The sequence below is a fragment of the Pristiophorus japonicus genome, chromosome 8, assembly GCF_044704955.1.
Source record: "Pristiophorus japonicus isolate sPriJap1 chromosome 8, sPriJap1.hap1, whole genome shotgun sequence".
NCBI lineage: Eukaryota > Metazoa > Chordata > Chondrichthyes > Pristiophoridae > Pristiophorus > Pristiophorus japonicus.
Genome location: NC_091984.1, coordinates 91,893,289 through 91,913,583, shown reverse-complemented (window position 1 = coordinate 91,913,583; position 20,295 = coordinate 91,893,289). Strand labels below are relative to the sequence as shown.

General features: G+C 43.4%; 2 protein-coding genes across 9 annotated transcripts in view; one reads left to right on the top strand and one right to left on the bottom strand.

The window, feature by feature from the left end:
• The window catches only part of dock7 (dedicator of cytokinesis 7), a 193,195-nt gene that overhangs the window by 113,165 nt on the left and 59,735 nt on the right, over nucleotides 1–20,295 (bottom strand). The gene's annotated exons all lie outside the window — the stretch shown is intronic.
• angptl3 (angiopoietin-like 3) lies at nucleotides 2,320–19,963 on the top strand. The gene is made up of 7 exons (XM_070886425.1): nucleotides 2,320–2,808; nucleotides 4,056–4,217; nucleotides 4,813–4,933; nucleotides 5,889–6,002; nucleotides 9,332–9,427; nucleotides 17,848–18,123; nucleotides 19,782–19,963. Exons 1-7 carry the CDS (start codon nucleotides 2,320–2,322, stop codon nucleotides 19,961–19,963), a joined length of 1,440 nt encoding a protein of 479 aa, XP_070742526.1.

The following is a 20,295-nucleotide window of genomic DNA, read 5'->3' as shown; positions in this document are numbered from 1 at the left end:
AAAGCTCAACAATGAAGCTGGCTATATATTCTCCTTTGGATTCTCATAATGGCTCTGTTCTAAGTGCAACGCCCGGTATGAAACTTTTCCATGTAGACGAGGAAAGTCCTGGGTTTCATTCTTGGTCTGTGTTGCAGTACCTCATTCCGGCCAAAGGTGTTCCAATTGGCCTCAATGCCCCTCAACTCAGGTGGTGAAAAATCAGCCAGATTCCTAATTCTACTCAGTATTCAGTGCTGCTTGCTGGAACATAGATGTCTGGACATTAAGTGAGAATAGGATCAGATTTGGCTGTGATTACATTCACAGATGAAAAGCTTAAAGGCACTTACTGTATAGACTCGCATATGAAGAATGGGTAAGGTAATGGATGGCTGTGAGCACCCCTGGAACCACATGGAGTAGTTTTTAACATTACTGATAGGCAGTCAGTGCTACAGCTCCTGCTCCAAAGACACAAACGTGTCTTGCAACACATGAATTTACACAGAACAGCTTTTATTGTATTTAAGAGAGATGTAAACAGAAAATCAACTGTTGTGTAATATGTCTGGAAAAGATAACAAGTGCGTCATGATCTAACTGCACAAAATGGTATATCTAAAGCTTAAGATAAAAGGTACCCTAAAGTAAAATATTTCAAAATGCACGTCTAAAATGTCCTAAAGTAAACAGCAACTCCTACATTTTAAATGGGATGATTTCTAAAATTCCCTTGTGCCTGCAGACATTGTAGATTCTTTCTCAATAGCCAGTAGTGAAAGCAAGGGTTAATCTGATGTTTGTAAACCAGTTATATAGGCCTAGAAATTGGGTATTGCCCCATTTGGGGGCGGTAACATCCGGGAGGCGGGACATTTTGTGCCAGGCACAGATGTTTCACCCTGCTCGCTAAATTCGGGTTACCGTCGCCAGAAGGAAGTAGAGCGCTAAACCAAGCGCTCCACTTCCTTCCTGGGGCAGGAGCGGGGCGCACTGCTCAGCAGCGCTATGCACTGGGCCGCATAGTGCTGCCGCGTACAAGGGGCTTTTCCCTGAATTAAAGGGAAAGAGCCCACTTATCTGGAACACCAGGGAGCGGGGTGCCTCGTGATCAGCCCTGACTCAAGCAGAGTGCCAGGCTGAGTGATTGCGACACAGACCCCGCGAACAAAGCGGAAAGCAAAATGGCAGATTTTATTCAGCAGCAGCTGGCCACCTCCCCTTTAAATTTCGCCCCGATAGCAGCCGGCCGCCCGGTACGCGCCCCCTGAAGCTGTCGCTGTTATTGCCCGGCGCAGCTTCAGGGGATGAATCCCAATTTAGAGCCCGCGGTACTAAAACGGCGATGATGTCACAATCTCCGGGCGCAGGAGATCGGTGCGCAATGACATAGCGCTGTCGCTAAGCTCCCGACGAATTTAGCGGAGTTGTTAGCGGCGCTGCGCCCGGTCGCAGTCATTTGTGCCCCGAGGGCGTGAATGGGAGGCGCAAATGCACCCAATTTCTCCCCCATAGTCTTTTCATCCCAGCCTCGGTCGGGTTCACCTGTGAAACTTTGATAGCTACTTGCATCAGCCTCTAAATAGATGTTAATGAATAACAAGAACAGCAACTGTCTTAATACAAGAAAAAATGCTCCTTGCAGAACAAAGTAAAAAAAAAATCACACATCACGATGGATTAGTAGGTAAATGCATTCTGTAGTGTGGTACCATGCCATAGAGACAAGGTCCCAGGTTTGATCCTGGTCTGTACTGAGTTAGATGTTTAGGGCAGTAGTACGAGCACTGCAACTAACCTTGGTGATTCCTTGACTAGGGAAACAAAAAAAAAATCTGGACTTCCACTTCTGATTGCTATAAAGTAGTGTGCACACACAGATACCCAATCACACACCCACATCAGTTGAGGTCAGTTATCAGTGATCATTGCCATGATGAAATAGTCTGCTGATATTGTCTGAGCTCACACATGAAGCATGGTCACTTGGATGAAATACAGTGGGGCAGGCAGCAGCCAGACAACTATATCCCATGTCTTCAGGAGAGGAACAATGAAAATTTGGGGGGGGGACAGCAGCGCTCAGATCAGTACACCTTAAACTTGTTGTATTATATTTTTATGAATTAACAGCCATCTGGTTTTGCCAGTTTTGCTCTACTTACACAGTGTTATGTTGACTTTACTGCTGGCTCCTCCCTGCTTTGCAGGTAACATCAGTTCAAGATGAAACTGTTTAATGATCAACCACAGGGAACAAGTAGCAAATCAAGTCAGGTATATATAGAAGAATTTTGCTCCAGAGACTAGTGAAACAAAAATCGTGACAAAACGAAGATGCTCTTCATATCATTCCTTATTTTAGCTCTGTCCAGTTACACGGTCCAAATCCAAGCAGATGATTCTGCCTTGGAGCCAGCTTCTCAGGGAAGATCCAGATTTGCAATGTTGGATGACGTGAGGATTTTAGCCAATGGCCTCCTTCAATTGGGACATGGTCTCAAAGATTTCGTCCACAAGACTAAGAGTCAAGTCAATGAAATATTTGACAAAATTAACATATTCGACAGATCCTTCTTTGAACTCTCGAAGCAAACAAATGAGATCAAACTTGATGAGCAGGAGCTAAAGAAAAGGACTATAATTCTACAGACCAACAACGAGGAGTTGAAAAACATGTCGCTCGATATCAGAGAAAAAATAAATGACATTGTAGAAAACCGAACTATTCTAGAAACAAAAGTAGAAGGTCTCGAAGACCAATTATCCAAACTGACTGAAATCAAGACAGAAATATTGGAGATAAAGGAGTTCCCATCTCTAAAAGTAGGTGCATTTTAATGTAAAAAGTGACATGTTACTGCCTAGACCTTGAGCTTTAGAGACCAGAAAGACGCCGGGTACGAACCTTGGTCTGTGCAGTTAGCTGATCTCAATCAGAGGGGTGCTACAACTGTCCTCAGTACCCTTAAGCCAAAGAAGGAGGAAACAAAATGTGCCTCCACATTTCTATCGATGACCCCTGCTGGGAAGTTCACTTGTGGATCTTAGGGGAGGACAGAATTTACTTGGCTATGACCCACATGGTCAAATATCTTTTCAGCACTCACTGTCTAAATTCAAGTCTGAAAAATAGTCACTTGTGCAATGTACTTGAAGGCAGTCGGTATGTAATACCATAATAACCCAGCAAGAATAGGGGGGAAAGCAGCAAGTCTACCAAGGACCACGGGTGGAGGGTCTCCATTCACTGTCTGCACAGTTGTGAGCTGTTGACCAAGCTCGTTCAATTATCTATTTATCTTGATCACCACCAAAAGGCAAGAGAGTGCTATTAAGATGCAGAGTTAAATCAGCTTTCTTAAAAATAGAACTACTAAAAACTACTGTTTCCCTTTAAGGAAGTACCTGACCTGCAGTTGGCAACAGCTCACAACAGCATGACTGATCTCTGAGCTTACTGTGTGGAGAATCACACACACAGACCTGTGTTATATCCTTACATGGTGCAGCTTGCTTACAGCATTCTTGAGAGCGGCTCCACAGCAAGGCATTGCTTGGGGGTTTGTGATATTTGACAGGAGATTAGTGTGCAACATTACCCTATATTATGTTTATACCTATTGTAAGAAATAAGGCTCTGAAATGTGCTTGAAGACAGTAACTCATCTCTGTGCAGAGCTATTAAGATGCTTGCTTGAGCTACATGCATGTGGTTTATGGTACTATTTTTACTGCTTTAAAACACTGCAGAATTCATTATTGTCCAAGTATCATGCACACCATGCTACACTCATCGTGTGAAAATATTTATGAAAATGACAATTTTAAAGACAAACACTTCATTTCTATGTTCAAAGCAAATCCAGTTATTCTTTAAAAATATCAATATTTTTATCAGGAAGTCAGGCACAGCAATATATTGTTATATTACAACAGTGACTACACTTCAAAAAGTCCTTCATTGGCTGTAAAGCGCTTTGGGAAGTTCGGTGGGTCGTGAAAGGCGCGATATAAATGCAAGTCTTCCTTTCTATACTCAGAGTGCCATTTTATCCATTTTGCTCTACTAGGCTCTTATTGAAAAACAGAACAAAAATATCAAAAGCCTGATCAGCACTATACATGACCAACACAGTCAACTGGATAAGCAGAATCACCAAATACAGAAACTGGAAGAAAAGGTAAGCCACAATTCACTTTCTATTCCAAGATACAATTCTAAAATTGTTATGGTCATTCCTGCCCAAATGGGAGCATTTTCAACAGGGCAAAACTGTCAAACCATCGAGGCTGTCCTGAGCCATTTTACAACAATAGCAAGGCTGAACCTTTCGTAAAAGTTTACACAACATCTTGATTGATAAATGCGCTTGCCGGTATGAAACAGAATCATGTAGACCAGCAAGGTCTCACGGTCAAACCCTGTGCTTGCTGATTTAGTTGGCAGGGGATTACAACTGGCATCAGCACATGTGGATGTCATACGAGGACAGAAGTGAGATCAGAATTCTGCTTCCCATATTCAAATAGCCTGCCGATATTCATTGTCCAGGCTCACAAAGAAGAATGCCCACTTGGGTGAGATAACAGAGGACATCCTACCCCATATCGCAACATAAATTGCACCTTCAAGGAAGAATTAGAAAAAAAAACTAATAGGGAGGGGATGGGGAGGGGGAGAAAGAACATTTAAATCTCTCTGAACCTTTAGTGGTATGTGCTAGAATAAATTACATATTTGCATTTCAGCAGCAAATCTATATAAAAGTATTACAATAGATAAAAATGTTTTCTTAAAAAATACAGTAAACAATATATCTTTTACAGCTAAGAGTCACCTTCTTACAAGACAATCATAGTGACAGTCAACCACCTCAGAAGCCCGCTACTTCCAAATATGTTCACTATGTCTCCAGAAACAACACACAACTATCGTCTGATTATAATGGTAAGAAATATCTACAAAGATCAATTGTACATTTAGGATAAAAAGCATAAAACAATTAGAGATTTTATAAATTAAAAATTAAACGTAAATGTTCCCAATAACTTGGTACTTGGTCAAGGAATACTGTACTGGTGTCACTTGGAATTCGGAAAAGTATTATGGTGGACGTACAAAATCTTTGAACAGTGAATGGTGAAAAACATGCAGCAATATAATTATACATCCCATTCTTCCAAACTTGGTTTGTATCTGGAGATAGAGGAGTCTAAGTATAGATGAGCTCTATGTCATTAGAATGAAGTACATGTGATTAGAGGTCTGCCCCTGTTGCTCGGAGCAATTTAAGCTGATGAATTAAAAAGATACTGCACAGCATATTAGTGTTAGCTTGAATTTTCCTCTAGTACCCTGGTACTGAGAATCTAAATATGCCAAGTGACAATGCTAAAATATTAGAGATATTGATATTTGTATAATGTAACATAACCTTTTTTATACAGATAAGTATATTTGCAACCTACAAACAGGAACATTTGTTTATATTAACACTTAACATACCTTGGTTTCTCTTCCCCCTGCCCCCCCCCATTAACTTAGGAAGAACATTGGAACATAGGAACAGGAGTAGGCCACTTAGCCCCTCGAGCCTGAGCCTGTTCCGCCATTCGATGAGATCATGGCTGATCTGTAATCTAACTCCATTTTCTCCACATCCCTTAAAATACCTTTCGTCAACAGAAATCTATAATTTAAAATTAATAATTGATCCAGTATCAATGGCCATTTGCGGAAGAGAGTTCCAAACTTCTACCACCCTAGAATCTGGTAAATCAACAGAGACGTCATGTCGTCAATGTCTTTGCTGATCTCTGGTAAATCAAAAGGGTTAAATGTATAATAAATATGATAAATGGTGATTCATAAATCTAATCTCAAGGTCTTTTCACCTTTGTAGATCTTCCCACTGACTGCAATGACATTTACAATGAGAGAGAGAACAACAGTGGTGTGTACACAATTAAACCTAATGGATACAAAGCATTCAACGTGTACTGTCAGCTCACGGCAGGTAATGGTCACAGCTTCACTGCTATTTTGATAAGATTGATCCTAGCAAAGCAGTATATGGATGTTTAATAAATTTAAATTTAAAAAGGCCACAGTAATTATTTTTCTCTTTCCCACCTTAAAGATACTGACTCATTCAGGTGTATGGTTCCATGGCTGTCACCAGCCCTGCAGTGGGTCAGACCAGTGACGTTATTTTATTCATTCTTGTGATGTGGGCATCGCTGGCAAGGCCAGCATTTATTGTCCACCCCTAGGTGCCCTGGAGAAAGTGGTGGTAAGCCACCTTCTTGAATCGCTGCAGTCCATGTGTTGTAGGTACTCCACACTGCTGTTGGGTAGGGTGTTCCAGGATTTTCACACAGCGATGAAGGAATGGCAATATATGTCCAAGTAAGGATGGAGGGGAATTTGGAAGTGATGGTTTCCCATGCGCTTGGTGACCTTGCCCTTCTAGGTGGTGGAGGTCCTGAGTTTCAGAAGTGCTGTCAAAGAAGCCTTAGTGAGTTGCTGCAGTGCATCTTGTAGATAGTAGATAGATACACTGCAGCTATGGTGTATTGGTGATGGAGGGAGCAGATGTTTAAGGTGATGCATGGGCTGCTGATCAAGCGGATTATCCTGAATAGCATCAAAGCTTCTAGAGTTGTTTACCTATGAGCCAGACAGTGACAATGGGGGGGCATTACATGCCAAGCTTAGTCCTGCCCTTACCTGATGTCCGCTCACATGCACTTTAAAACAGGGGTAATTGAGGACCATGCACACATAGATTTTCCAGCTGGTGTCCCTGGATAGCATCAGGAAAGGGCACTCAATTTATTGCTTCCCTCCGTGGGCAATGGCACTTCTGTCAACTTGGATGAGAGCGACTGACTTAAGACAGATTGGACACAGGTCCTTTGTGATGTGTGTGACTCAGGTTCACATGGTGCATTTATCAATTAGGGCAGTGGATGCCGAGTACCAATTTTCAAAATTGTTGCATTGCTTCAGTTATATAACATTTGGTATAAGAGACAGTCACATATATTTCAGGATTGAAAAGTCTCGGAATCACTGAATGTTGTTTCTGTGGCTTGGGACAAAATTGAGAGCTTTTATACAACTAACTTGTTGCTACATATATCTATATCTATCTATAATAATTTATCTATAGCTTGCAAAGGGTGTTTAAGGAGTTAGATGTTAGATGGAGAAACAAGGCCAGGTGAAAATCTCCGGATTGCTTCAAGAGCCACATGCTGAACATGCTGGAGATGATGATTAGGAAGGTCATGTAACTGTAGGGCAGGTGCAGGAGGGAAGGTTTCACTTCCTTGTGACACTGGAATGAGTTCTGGAACAAGAGAAGGCTATACCCAAAGTGTAGCTTTCATCAAATAACACCAATGTCCTTGCAAAGAAGGTAAATAGAGCAGTGGGGAGGATTTAAACTAATATGGCGTGGGTGGGGGGTTGAGGAAAATTTAGGTTTGAGACTAGAGAGTGAGAGCAGCACTAATAAAGCTGTTGATAGAAGAAGGATATTTAGCTGAAATAAAGTGAGAAAATGTTATCACAAGGATAGGGATAGAAAGAGGCTTTAGGGTAATGAGAGACAAAACCTGTTCTCGGGATACGCAGATGATTTGGACTTGGTAGGAGGGACACAATTTCAAACTTTGCTGAATAGAGAATGGCAAACATTGAGGAGGACAGTAAAATAATTCAGAAAGGCAAATACAGGTTAATGGAATGAGAAAATACTGGAGGGTGTGGATAAAGAGAGAGACCGAAGGGTTCAAAGGCATAATTCCCTGCAAAGACAGGTGCAGGTAAGTTAAAGCCATAAAAAGGCCAATAGAAATTTTGGTTTTTATAAACAGGGCATCGAGTACACGAGGAACAAAATATGATAAATTTGTGCATATTATTGCTTAGGCCATAGTTACAGTACTGCATGCAGTTTTTGCCATCCCATTACAGGAACCATAAAGCCAGAGGGCATACAGAATGGATTTATCAGGAGGATGCAAAGAGTGGGAAATTATAGTTAGGAGGAGAGAATTGATATCTTCAATGGAGCAGAGAACGCTAAGAAAATACTTAAAAAAATGATGAAGGCCTGTTATGGCTTTAGGTAGCCCTCTAATAGGATGTTCCAGGGTTAATGTGATACTCGAGACTATTTTAAGTCTGCATGGAGTGGAAGGCTCTGGCCATCAGATGGGGTGAAGAGCAGTTTTTTTATCTCTCTGAAATTCACCTTTGTCAGGCACGTGTCAGCCAGTGGCTCAGTGGGTAGCACTCTCACCTCTGAGTCAGAAGGTTGTGGGTTCAAGTCCCGCTCTACAGATTTGAGCACAAAAATCGAGGCCGACACTCCAGTGCAGTGGGAGTACAGCACTCAGTGGTACCGTCTTTCAGATGAGACGTTAAACCGAGGCCTTGTCTGGCCTCTCAGTTGGATGTAAAAGATCCCATGGCACTATTTCGAAGAGCATGGGCATTATACCAGATGTCCTGGCCAATATTTATTCTTTATCAACATCACAAACAGATTATCTGTTGATTATCACATTGCTGTTGGAGCAATGGCCATCGAGTAGATTTACCAGGAAAATACAATGTGATAATGGGAACTTACTGTGCGCAAATTGGCTGCCGCATTTCCTACACTTCAAGGAGTACTTCACTGGCTGTAAAGCGCTTTGGGATGTCCGGTGGTTGTGAAAGCCGCTTTTTAAATGCAAGTCTTTCTTTCACATAGCACATTACAATATTTTTTTTACATTTTTTAGTTTCAACCTGCCTCCCAATCCCTGACCTGAAATTGAATTGCTGCAGCCTATAGCTTCCCCGCTTATCCTTCTGTCTCATGTAGCTTCCCTGCTCACCTTTCAGATTCCTACTTGTTTTCTTCACCTGCCAGTGGGCCTCCTGGTTCTTCCCTGCTGGCTCTCTTTGCCCCTTCTGACCTGCAGTGGACACCGTTCTACTCCCAACATCGAATCCTGGGGTTCTGCTATGGACAATAAGCTAAAAGCTCCATGCCTCCAATTCACCTGCCGGATTCTTTTTTAACTCTTGCCTTTGCCCAACCCAAATGCTTGATTTGTGTACTCTGGTATTGGAGTTTTTCATCATAGTGAGCAATTCGTCTAAATCAAATATGTAACCAAAATAAATGAACACTTAGGAGGGAAGAAGATTTACTCCCAAGAAGGTAGGAAAAAAGCTAATAGTTCTGTGCAATTACCTACAGTCTCAGTCTCTAGTGTCACTAACCAGCTAAGTACATGGAATCCTGTACCACAACCATACTTTACATTCGGTTGTTATTTTCAGAGGGTGGTTGGACAGTCATCCAGAAAAGATTTGACGGGTCGGTGGATTTTGACCAGCCTTGGCAACGCTATGAAAATGGTTTTGGTGCACTGGAAGGTGAGAAGGATATCTCAACATAGTTTTCTAAACATTTTCAGAAAACTACATCCAAGTCAAATTTTTCTAAACTATATAACTTGGGGGGGGGGGCGGAAGTTAGCCTGGGTTCCCATCCCCAATTGATATCAGGTGACTCCCGTCGAAAAAAAAAGTGCGCAGGCATGAACGGGGAAGATCAGAATTAGGCAGAATCGTATTTGGCGGAGATACTCCCCACTGCTGTAGCGCCTACTAACATTGTCCTGGCTCATAACTGAACAATGAGAACTTGGGCAAGGTATCAGAGAGCTGTCAGTATTTGTAACCCACAAAATGCCAACACCTTCAGGAGAGGAAAATTGGAAAAATTTAAAATCAATCGACAACTTACTTGTCGATGTCACCGAAGCTCAACAGTGCTTAAACATGAAATGTTGTTCACCTAGCCTTGGATCCAAAAATCCTCCCACTAAGCTGTTCATCACTTTTAATCAGAACTGCATGCTGGGAGTTAAAATGTTGAGAAAATTTAAAAAGGCAAAGATGAGACCTAATTTGGAGACCAGTTCCCATATGGTTGCCTGGGAAGGAGGAAAAAAATAATCGCACTTAAGTCTCTATTAAATTGGAGGGATGCATTTGTCGGATGAATACTCAAGGGTAGGATGTTTAATCCTTAATCCTGAAACATCCCTTTAGACCTTGGTAGTTAATTTTAATAAAGTAATTTTGTTCCATTTAAAATAATTGAATTTTTAGAAGTGCAGAGTATCCAGAAGTACTCAACCCCAGCCAAGTGACAATCTCTCCTTCGGAGGTCAAATGAAAGCTGTGGTATGAGGCATTCTCTAGAATTCCATTCTCCTCAGAGAAGAAAAAGCAAACTGCACTATTAAACCAAGGTGTGGGATAGTGTTAATAGAAGTGTACACAAGCTAAATCTACCGTCCGAACCAAGAGGGAGAAACTTTTTTTGGAGGGAAGAGAAAGAAGAGGACAATTTGGAGGCAGGGAGAGGAAATGTTTTATCTTATAAGTAAACATCAGGCAAAAAAAAAGTGGACAGATTTAACATTAAACTACTCTTGACCTTAATAAATGATAACATTCGTAATGAGCAGTCAGGAGAAACAAATATGGTTAAAGAATACAGTGAGTGAAAAAGCATTTAGTGTTGAGGCGACATGACCCACACATCTAGTAATACTGTCAACATTACCAGGAGAGAAGGTCATTTAAAAAAAAACACTACTCTTCAACTGTTTACCCTTCCTCTCACACGGTTCACAGCAACTGTACAGCACTAGTTGGACCTCCACTCATCATTACCTTTTGAATATCTCCCTACTTTAGCAGTGGAACTCCTCAGGTAAATACCTCAATTTTGACACATTACTTTCCTCCCACAACCAACACACACACACAATAAAACAAAGCATTCTTCTCAATGATCTTTGTGGAAGAATGGCTGCCACATTTGCCTATCTAATAGTAGTAACTGCAATTCATGTGTAATATCCTTTGAGAGATTTTCACACGATGAGAAGCTATATAAAGGTGATAAATATCTACCACAACACATGGAGCAGTGCCAAAATCACAGATTTAAGCCAATAACTTTTAATGTTTTGCCAATATACGTCTTTTCTGATGCTCTTAATTCATTATTTCAAATTGCTCCTATCAACAGACGTATAACCAGCAGTACTTCAATTTATTGTAACACAGCTCAAGGTGCTATCGCCAGATACAAAGCAGGTTTGGAAGGGCAAATTAATAATTGAATTGTTCGTCATTTTTCATGGTTTAAGTGGATATGCCACAAATATTTCATTCCCCCATCCATTGCACTTTTTAATTCCCAACCCCTCCTCCTAAACATGGCAAATCATGCTAGGGTACAGTTCCACACGGTGGTGAACCATGCTGGGTACAGTTCCACACGGTGGTGAACCATGCTGGGGTACAGTTCCACACTGTGGTGAACCATGCTGGGTACAGTTCCACACGGTGGTGAACCATGATGGGTACAGTTCCACACGGTGGTGAACCATGCTGGGTACAGTTCCACACGGTAGTGAACCATGCTGGGTACAGTTCCACACGGTGGTGAACCATGCTGGGTACAGTTCCACACGGTGGTGAACCATGCTGGGGTACAGTTCCACACGGTGGTGAACCATGCTAGGGTATAGTTCCACATGGTGGTGAATCATGCTGGGGTACAGTTCCACACGGTAATGAATGATGCTAGGGTACAATTCCACAGGTAATGGCCACTATCCAGTGTGACCCTTGAGGCTCCACCCAGTAACCATTTTTCATGTGGATAAGAACATAAGAAATAGGAAGGAGTAGGCCATACGGCCCCTCGAGCCTGCTCTGCCATTCAATAAGATCATCGCTGATCTGATCATAGACTCAGCTCGACTTCCCCGCACGCTCCCCATAACCCCTTATCGTTTAGGAAACTGCCTATTTCTGTCTTACATTTATTCAATGTCCCAGCTTCCACAGCTCTCTGAGGCAGCGAATTCCACGAATTTACAGCCCTCAGAGAAGAAATTTCTCCTCATCTCTGTTTTATCCTAAGATCATGCCCTCTAGGTCGAGTCTCCCCCATCAGTGGAAACATCCTCTCTACATCCACCTTGTCAAGCCCCCTCATAATCGATAAGATCGGCTCTCATTCTTCTGAACTCCAATGAGTAGAAGCCCAACCTACTCAACCTTTCCTCATAAGTCAACTCCCTCATCCCCGGAATCAACCCAGTGAACCTTCACCGAACTGCCTCCAAAGTATATCCTTTCGTAAATATGGAAACCAAAACTGCACGCAGTATTCCAGATGTGGCCTCACCAAAACCTTGTATGGCTGTAGCAAGACTTCCCTGCTTTTATACTCCATCCCCTTTGCAATAAAGGCCAAGATACCATTGGCCATCCTGATCACTTGCTGTACCTGCATACTATCCTTTTGTGTTTCATGCACAAGTACTCTCAGGTCCCGCTTACTGCGGCATTTTGAAATCTTTCTCCATTTAAATAATAACTTGCTCTTTGATTTTTTTCTGCCAAAGTGCATTACCTCACACTTTCCAACATTATACTCCATCTGCCAAATTTTTGCCCACTCACTTAGCCTTTCTATGTGCTTTTGCAGATTTTTTGTGTCCTCCTCACACATTGCTTTTCCTCCCATCTTTGCATTGTCAGCAAACTTGGCTACGTTACACTCAGTCCCTTCTTCCAAGTCGTTAATATAGATTGTAAATAGTTGGGGTCCCAGCACTGACCCCTGTGGCACCCCACTAGTTACTGGTTGCCAAGCAGAGAATGAACCATTTATCCCGACTCTCTGTTCTCTGTTAGTTAGCCAATCTTCATTCATACTAATATATTACCTCCAACCTCGTGAACTTTTCTCTTGTGCAGTAACCTTTTATGTGGCACCATGTCAAATGCCTTCTGGAAGTCCAAATAAACCACATCCACTGGTTCCCTTTTATCCACCCTGTTGTTACATTCTCAAAGAACTCCAGCAAATTTTTCAAACATGACTTCCCCTTCATAAATCCATGCTGACTCTGCCTGACCGAATTTTGCTTATCCAAATGTTCTGCTACTGCTTCTTTAATAATGGACTCTAAAATTTTCCCAACCACAGATGTTAGGCTAACTGATCTATAGTTTCCTGTTTTTTGTCTGTCTCCTTTTTTAAATAGGGGCGTTACATTTGGAGTTTTCCAATCTGCTGGGACCTCCCTAGAATCTAGGGAATTTTGGTAAATTACAACCAATGCATCCACAATCCCTGCCACTACTTCTCTTAAGACCCTAGGATGCAAGCCATCAGGTCTGGGATTTATCTGCCTTTAGGCCCATTATCTTACTGAGTACCACCTCCTTAGTGATTGTGACTGTGTTAAGTTCCTCCCCCCCCCCATAGCCCCTTGACTATCCACTGTTGGAATATTGTTAGTGTCCTCTGCGGTAAAGACTGATACAAAATATTTGTTCAGAGTTTCTGCCATCTCCATGTTCCCCATTACTAATTCCCCGGTCTCGTCCTCTAAGGGACCAACATTTACTTTAGCCACCCTTTTCCTTTTTATATACCTATAGAAATTCTTGCTGTTTTTATATTTTGTGCTGGTTTACTTTCATAGTCAATCTTCCCTTTCTTAATCATTTTTTTAGTTGTTCTTTGCTAGCTTTTAAAAGCTTCTTATGATGATGGTTTAGTTGGTTAAATGCACGGCCCAATGTGGTATAGCGATATATACCAGGATATAGAGCAAGTCATTTAGCTGTGTGAACTCTCACAACAAAGTGCAATCTTTGTCCTCAGCTAATTTCCATATATGCACACTTTCCATTACGAGTTACTGGACCAAAAGCAACACCCCAATTGCCACCCCAGCAGAGATCAGCTAAATCAGCACAGATCATTAAACTTTACAATAATCTGTGCCACTGTGACTAATATTGTCGCCAATAAAAGAAAATCAGACTGATGAAAGCTTTCAAAATTCAAACCAGGTTTTTCAACTTTAGGTCAAGCGCCCCTTTCTAAAAAAGAAACCAATCAGATTTATCTGACTACTATATCCGCCCACAGTTAATGTTTAAATCTAGGACCTCCAGCATTGATAACAAAAGCAAATATTACAGTGCTATTGCACAACCTTGTGGAGCACTCCCCTTGTCTCCTGAAGGTGCTGCTGACTTATACAGTTCCACAGGCACAGTGCCTGACATCATTTTTTGAGAGCCAGCCTAGAATAGGAATGTCAGAAGGCTATTCAACAGGGAGGGCATCACAAGCAAATTCATTCATACTTTTGAGCTGGGGTCACTGGATATCAATTGGTAGCTGAAATGCCAACTGATTTTTGCTCTCCATGGAAGGATTACTAAGGCCAATGATGTTACTTCGAAAGCCCCCCAGAATGAAATCAACTAACTCCAGAGGATGGAACTTATGACCATCCTGGTATATATCACTATACCATTTGGGCCGTGCATTTAAAAAACTAAATCATCATCATAGGCAGTCCCTCGGAGTCGAGGATGACTTGCTTCCACTCTAAAAGTGAGTTCTCAGGTGACTGAGGAGTCCAATGCAAAGGACCTACAGTCTCTGTCACGGGTGGGGCAGACAGTGGTTGAAGGAAAGGGTGGTCGGGGAGCCTGGGTTGACGCACGCTCCTTCCACTGTCTACGCTTGGTTTCTGTTTGTTCTCGACGATGGGACTCGAGGTGCTCAGCGCCCTCCCAATGCTCTTCCTCCACTTTGGGCAGTCGTGGGCCAGGGATTCCCAGGAGTTGGTGGGGATGTGGCACTTTGCCAAGTGGGCTTTGAGAGTGTCTTTGAAGCATTTCCTCTGCCCACCTGAGGCTCGCTTGCAGTGTTTAGGCTCCAAGTAGAGCGCTTGCTTTGGGAGTCTTGTGTCGGGCATGCAGACGACATTGACCGCCCAAAGGAGCTAATCGAGTGTGGTCAATGTTTTGATGCTGGGGATGTTGGCCTGAGCGAGAACACTGACGTTGATGCATCTGTCCTGCCAGTAGATTTGCAGGATGTTGCGGAGACAGCATTGGTGGTACTTGTCTGGAGTTTTGAGGGGTCTGCTGTATTTAGTCCACATTTCTGAGCCATATAGGAGGGCGGGTATCACTACTGCCCTGTAGAACATGAGCTTGGTGTCGGATTTGAGGTCCTGGTCTTCAAACACACTCAGGTGACCGAAGGCTGTGCTAGCACACTGAAGGCGATGTTGGACCTCGTTGTCAATGTCTGCTCTTGCTGGCAGTAGGCTCCCGAGGTATGGAAAATGGTCCACGTTGTCCAAGGCCTCGTCATGGATTTTGATAATCGGGGGGCAATGCTGTTTGGCAGGATCAGGTTGGTAGAGGACATTTGTCTTACAGATGTTTAGCGCAAGGCCCATGCTCTCGTACATCTCGGTGAAGGTGTTGGCTATGGCATAGAGTTCGGCCTCCAAGTATGCGCAGACGCCAACGTTGTCTGCGTACTGTTGTTCAATAGCAGAGGATGGGACAACCTTGGATCTGGCCTGGAGGCGAGGCGGTGGAGGTTGAACAGAGTCTCAGTTGTTCTATAATTTAGCTCCACTCCGGCAGGGAGCTTGCCAAGGGTGAGATGTAGCATTGCAGGAAGGAAGATCGAAAAGAGCGTTGGTGCGAGGACGCAGCCTTGCTTGACCTCGGTCTGGACGTGGATTGGGTCTGTGGTGGATCCATTGATCAGGATCATAACTTGCATGTCATCGTGGAGCAGACGAAGGATGGTGACAAACTTTTGAGGAGGATGCTCCATAATCCCTCATGGTTGACAGTGTCATAGGCCTTTGCGAGACCAAAGGTAGTCATGTACAAGGGTTGGTGCTGTTCCCTGCATTTTTCTTGTAGTTGTCGCGCGGTGAAGATCATATCCGTTGTGCCCCTTAGTGGACGGAATCTGCATTGCGACTCTGGGAGGAGCTCTTCAGCCACAGAGAGAAGACGATTGAGGAGGATTCTTGCCATGACTTTCCCTGTGGCCGACAGCAGGGAGATTCCTCTATAGTTACCGCAGTCGGACTTGTCCCCTTTTTTGAAGATGGTCACGATTATGGCGTCCCCGAGATCTCCTGGCATGCTCTCCTCCTTCCAGATAAGAGAGATTAGGTCATGTATTTGTGCCAAAAGTGCTTCTCCGCCATGCTTTAGTGCTTCGGCAGGAATTTCATATGCTCCTGTTGCCTTGTTATTCTTCAGCTGACAGATAGCCTTTTCTACCTGGGGTTGTGCTGAGATGGTGGCGGGTAGCATGCTGCAGGATGGCGTCGAGGACACTCATGTCGAAGACAGAGTCTCGGTTAAGGAGAGCTTCAAAATGCTCCTTCCTTCGGGCACTGACTGCCTCTCTTGTCCTTGATAAGAATCTCAGTTCTTGGCCAGCAGCGGAATAAGCGAACGTCTCATGACTCTTCGGCTCACTCTAGCCCGGAACCAGTGCACTACGGTCATCAGTGCATACGCTCCAACACTGGACACGACAGATGAGAACAAAGGGGAATTCTACTCCAGCCTCGAACGATCCCTGTCCCGAGTCCCAACGGATGACAAGCTGGTCCTTCTTGGCAATTTCAACGCCAGGGTCGGAAAGGACACAAGACCTTTGGGGAGGTGTGATTGGCAGAAAGGGGGTTAGGAAAACCAACTCCTGATCCTGATGAAATGTCTAAAACATGACCTTGTCATTACCAACACCTTGTTCCGTCAGAGAGACAAGTACATGGCATCATGGCAGCACCCTCTCTCCAAGCACTGACTATGTCATTGTCCGAGCGAGGGACCGCAAGGACGTGCGCATCACCCGTGCCATGACAGGAGCAGACGACTGCTGGACGGACCACCGCCTAATCCACTCCGTCATTATCAATGTAGTCCCAAAACAATGACGGCAACAAAGACAATGCCGCAGGAAAATCAACGCAGAGGCACTCAAAGACCGTGTTCAGAAAGCCCTGTTCAGCCAGTGCCTCACAGCCAATCTGGCAACCCTCGATAACCAGAGATGCAGAGTGTCACAGCGCCTGCTCTGCTCCGCCCTCAAGGCCTCCATAATCAGCACCTGCAAAGAGACGCTCGGTCACTCGACCAGGAAACACCAAGACTGGTTCGATGAGAATGGCCAGGAGGTCCAGGAGCTAATTAACCGCAAGTGCAAGGCATTTTTGAACTTAAAACAGCAACCCAACAGGAGAGCAAGCAAGCAGCTCTACAGACGGCTGAAGGTAGAGGTCCAATAAAAAACGCACGACCTAAAAAACAGATGTTGGGTGGCGAAAGCACAGGAGATCCAGCACTTAGCCGACAATCATGACGTGTGTGGATTCTTCAGCGCAGTCAAGGCCACCTACGGTCCAAGCACCCAACTAAACCATCAGAGGGCCGACAGCATTTTGTTTTAAATTGGCTTCCACAGAAGGGAGGAAGATGTCACGTTATTGTTGGACTTGGTTGTGATGCCCTCCTAAATGAATGAACTCCCAACCCTCACAATCTAGGATCGCAGGTAAGAAATAGGTACTTGGGTGAGGTACCAGTGCCTGTGGAACTGTACTCATGCAAGAGCTAGCACATGTGAGGATGTCAGATGAGGATTAGATTGGATGGTGCTGTAATATCCTGACAGTCAAATCGTCTGCTGCCATTCACTATCCAGCTCGTGTGAAGAATGTACCCAAGCAGAGGGAGAGAAAATTGGCAAACCCATCTTCCTTGTACCCCCGCCCCTCCCCCCACACCCCCTCGGTTCTAGTCTATTAATACCCAAAAGTCAAACAAAAGACTGCACAAAGCTATTACTATGTTTCTGATTTTTAAATTCAACCCTTCAAAACATTTTAATTTAATCCCTTGTGTAGGTGAGTTCTGGTTAGGGCTGGAAAAGGTGCACCATATTACACGACAGGGCGATTACATACTGTACACTGAATTGGAAGACTGGAAAAATGACAAGCATTTCATAAAGTATACATTCAGCCTGGGAGAGAGAGAGACAGATTACACTCTGCAACTCTCGGACAGCCTCCAGGGAAATCTCCTTAACGCAATGACTGAACAGGCAGGAATGAAATTCTCCACCAAGGACAGGGACAACGACATGAGAAATGACACCAACTGCGCTGCAAGTTATTCAGGTAATTCAAATTTTAAAAAAAACTTGATATCTATTGTTCACTATGACAAAGGATTCAAATATCTGATAAAAATCAGGATGTGAGGAGTAAGAAGAGAAGTCAGGTGGATCTTTTCACCCAAAGGGTAATTGAGTTGTGGAATAGAAGGAAAGGCAATTGAAGCAGACAGCATACCTGGTTCAAGGGGCATTTAGACATATTTCCAGAGAGAGATTAAGGGCTATGACGAGAAGGTGAGTAAATGGGATTAAGATCAATTGATATGGGACAGGGTTGTTGGGCCTAAGAGCAAGTTCCTGTTCCTAACATTTCATACATCCTTTTTTGTCAGTATCTCTAAGATAACTTCAGAATATAAAGCTTTGGAACTAGCATTTGGAATGCCAGCATGAGAATCATAAGTTGGGAAGAATAGTAGTCCCACTCAGAAAAATGGCAGATGGGCAGAGACACAGTTAGAATAGTCATCCATTGTTGTTATCTGTCTATGAGATTTGTTGTGGATGGTCTCAGCGATGCTGCAGTTTAACTAATGAAAAACTTGTGTTTTCATTCAGTGAAGATCATTCTCTGCAATTAATTGTAATGTTGCAGACTGTCTGAGAGAGGGGTATAACTCAGAAGTATTGCCCCAGTGTTAGGAGACAAATGTACCACCTGCTTTTCCAATGAACCAAAAAGTCCAGGGGGGGATCCAGGTTCAATCCCTGGTCTGAGCAGAGTTAGATGATCAAAGCTGGGGAAGCAGTCGGGATTACTATAATTAGGATATTATCTCTTAGCTTGGGAAGGTTCCTGCATCTGATCGTTATCCCTGCTGGAAAAGCAGTGTATGTAGATGTTGTGTGAGGACAGAAATGGCCTCAACCTGTGACACCCTTCTCAGTTGAATAGTCCGCCAACAATTACTGTCTCGACTCACACATGATGAATGGTCACTTGGCCAAAGTATCAGAGACACCCGGGGCTTGTGGAATTATAATCAGTTCGTGCTTTCAGGAGAGGGGAAAAAAGTGGAGAGAAAATACTTTACCCAATCTTCTCTTCAATGTTCCATTTACTGAACAAAATTAAAGAATTACTGAACAGTGGAAATCAGTGGAAATTATACATTATGGCCGGAATTTTACCTGCAGACCTGCTGGGAGATGGGGGGTGCGGTCTGGAAGCACACGGGAAACCTGCATGTTGTGGAGTTTTAACTAAAGTGGTCGTGGAAGCCGCTCTATAAATCCAAGTCTTTCTTTTTCTTTTAACTCCATCTGGCGTCATTGACAGGTTCATCGCCTGTTAAGTCAGCCTGATTGACAGGCTTGGCTTCCAGGCGGGTGAGGAACGCGCTCGAGGAGGCCGCAGGTGCAGGTAGGTCCGATCCCCGACCTCAGTGGGGGGCGTCCAATCAAAGCCGTTTAATCTGCGGCTTCTAGCCTTATCATATTCAAAGTGCCAACCTGCCTCCTGGAAGTTGGCAGGTTGGAGCCGGCATTCTGACATGCTTCCAATTTTTCCCCATTTAACGCCCCGTCTGCACCCACTCCCACCCGCTCACCTATGTTCAAATCTACCCCCCGCAACCTCCCCCCCCCCCTCCCCACCCAGGTCTACATCATGTTTAATGTCTCTTAAACCAAGCTTGACATTTTTTTTTTTTTAAAAAGGAGGATGGTGGTTTAACACATGTGGAGAAGCCAACTTGAATGGAAAATATATCAAACCAAGATCAAAGGGAAAACTGGAGCGAGGGAAGGGAATAGTTTGGATCACTTGGAAGGGAAAGTCATATTCCCTGAAGTCAACAAAAATGATGATCCGTCCCTTCAATTCAGAAAAGTTTGACTGAAGAGCATTTATTTAGTTTCAAATACTGTGGCTGCAACAATACACAGGCACTGATGCTGTTACTCATTTCCAACCACGCTATACAACCACAATAGTTGAACACAAAGGTTTAGTACACGAGTAACATTATTAAGTTATGAAGACTGCATGACAATTCTGTGGAACACACGTTAATATTCACAACAGTCCCCAGTGACAAATTTAAATAGTGTTAAACACACATAAATTTCCCATTGTACTGGGCAAAATTTTTTAAGAAATCCCTTTGTTTCCACTGAATTTTCCAAAATTATGTTTATAAAGTGTGCAAAAGTCATATCTAGTACCACATAA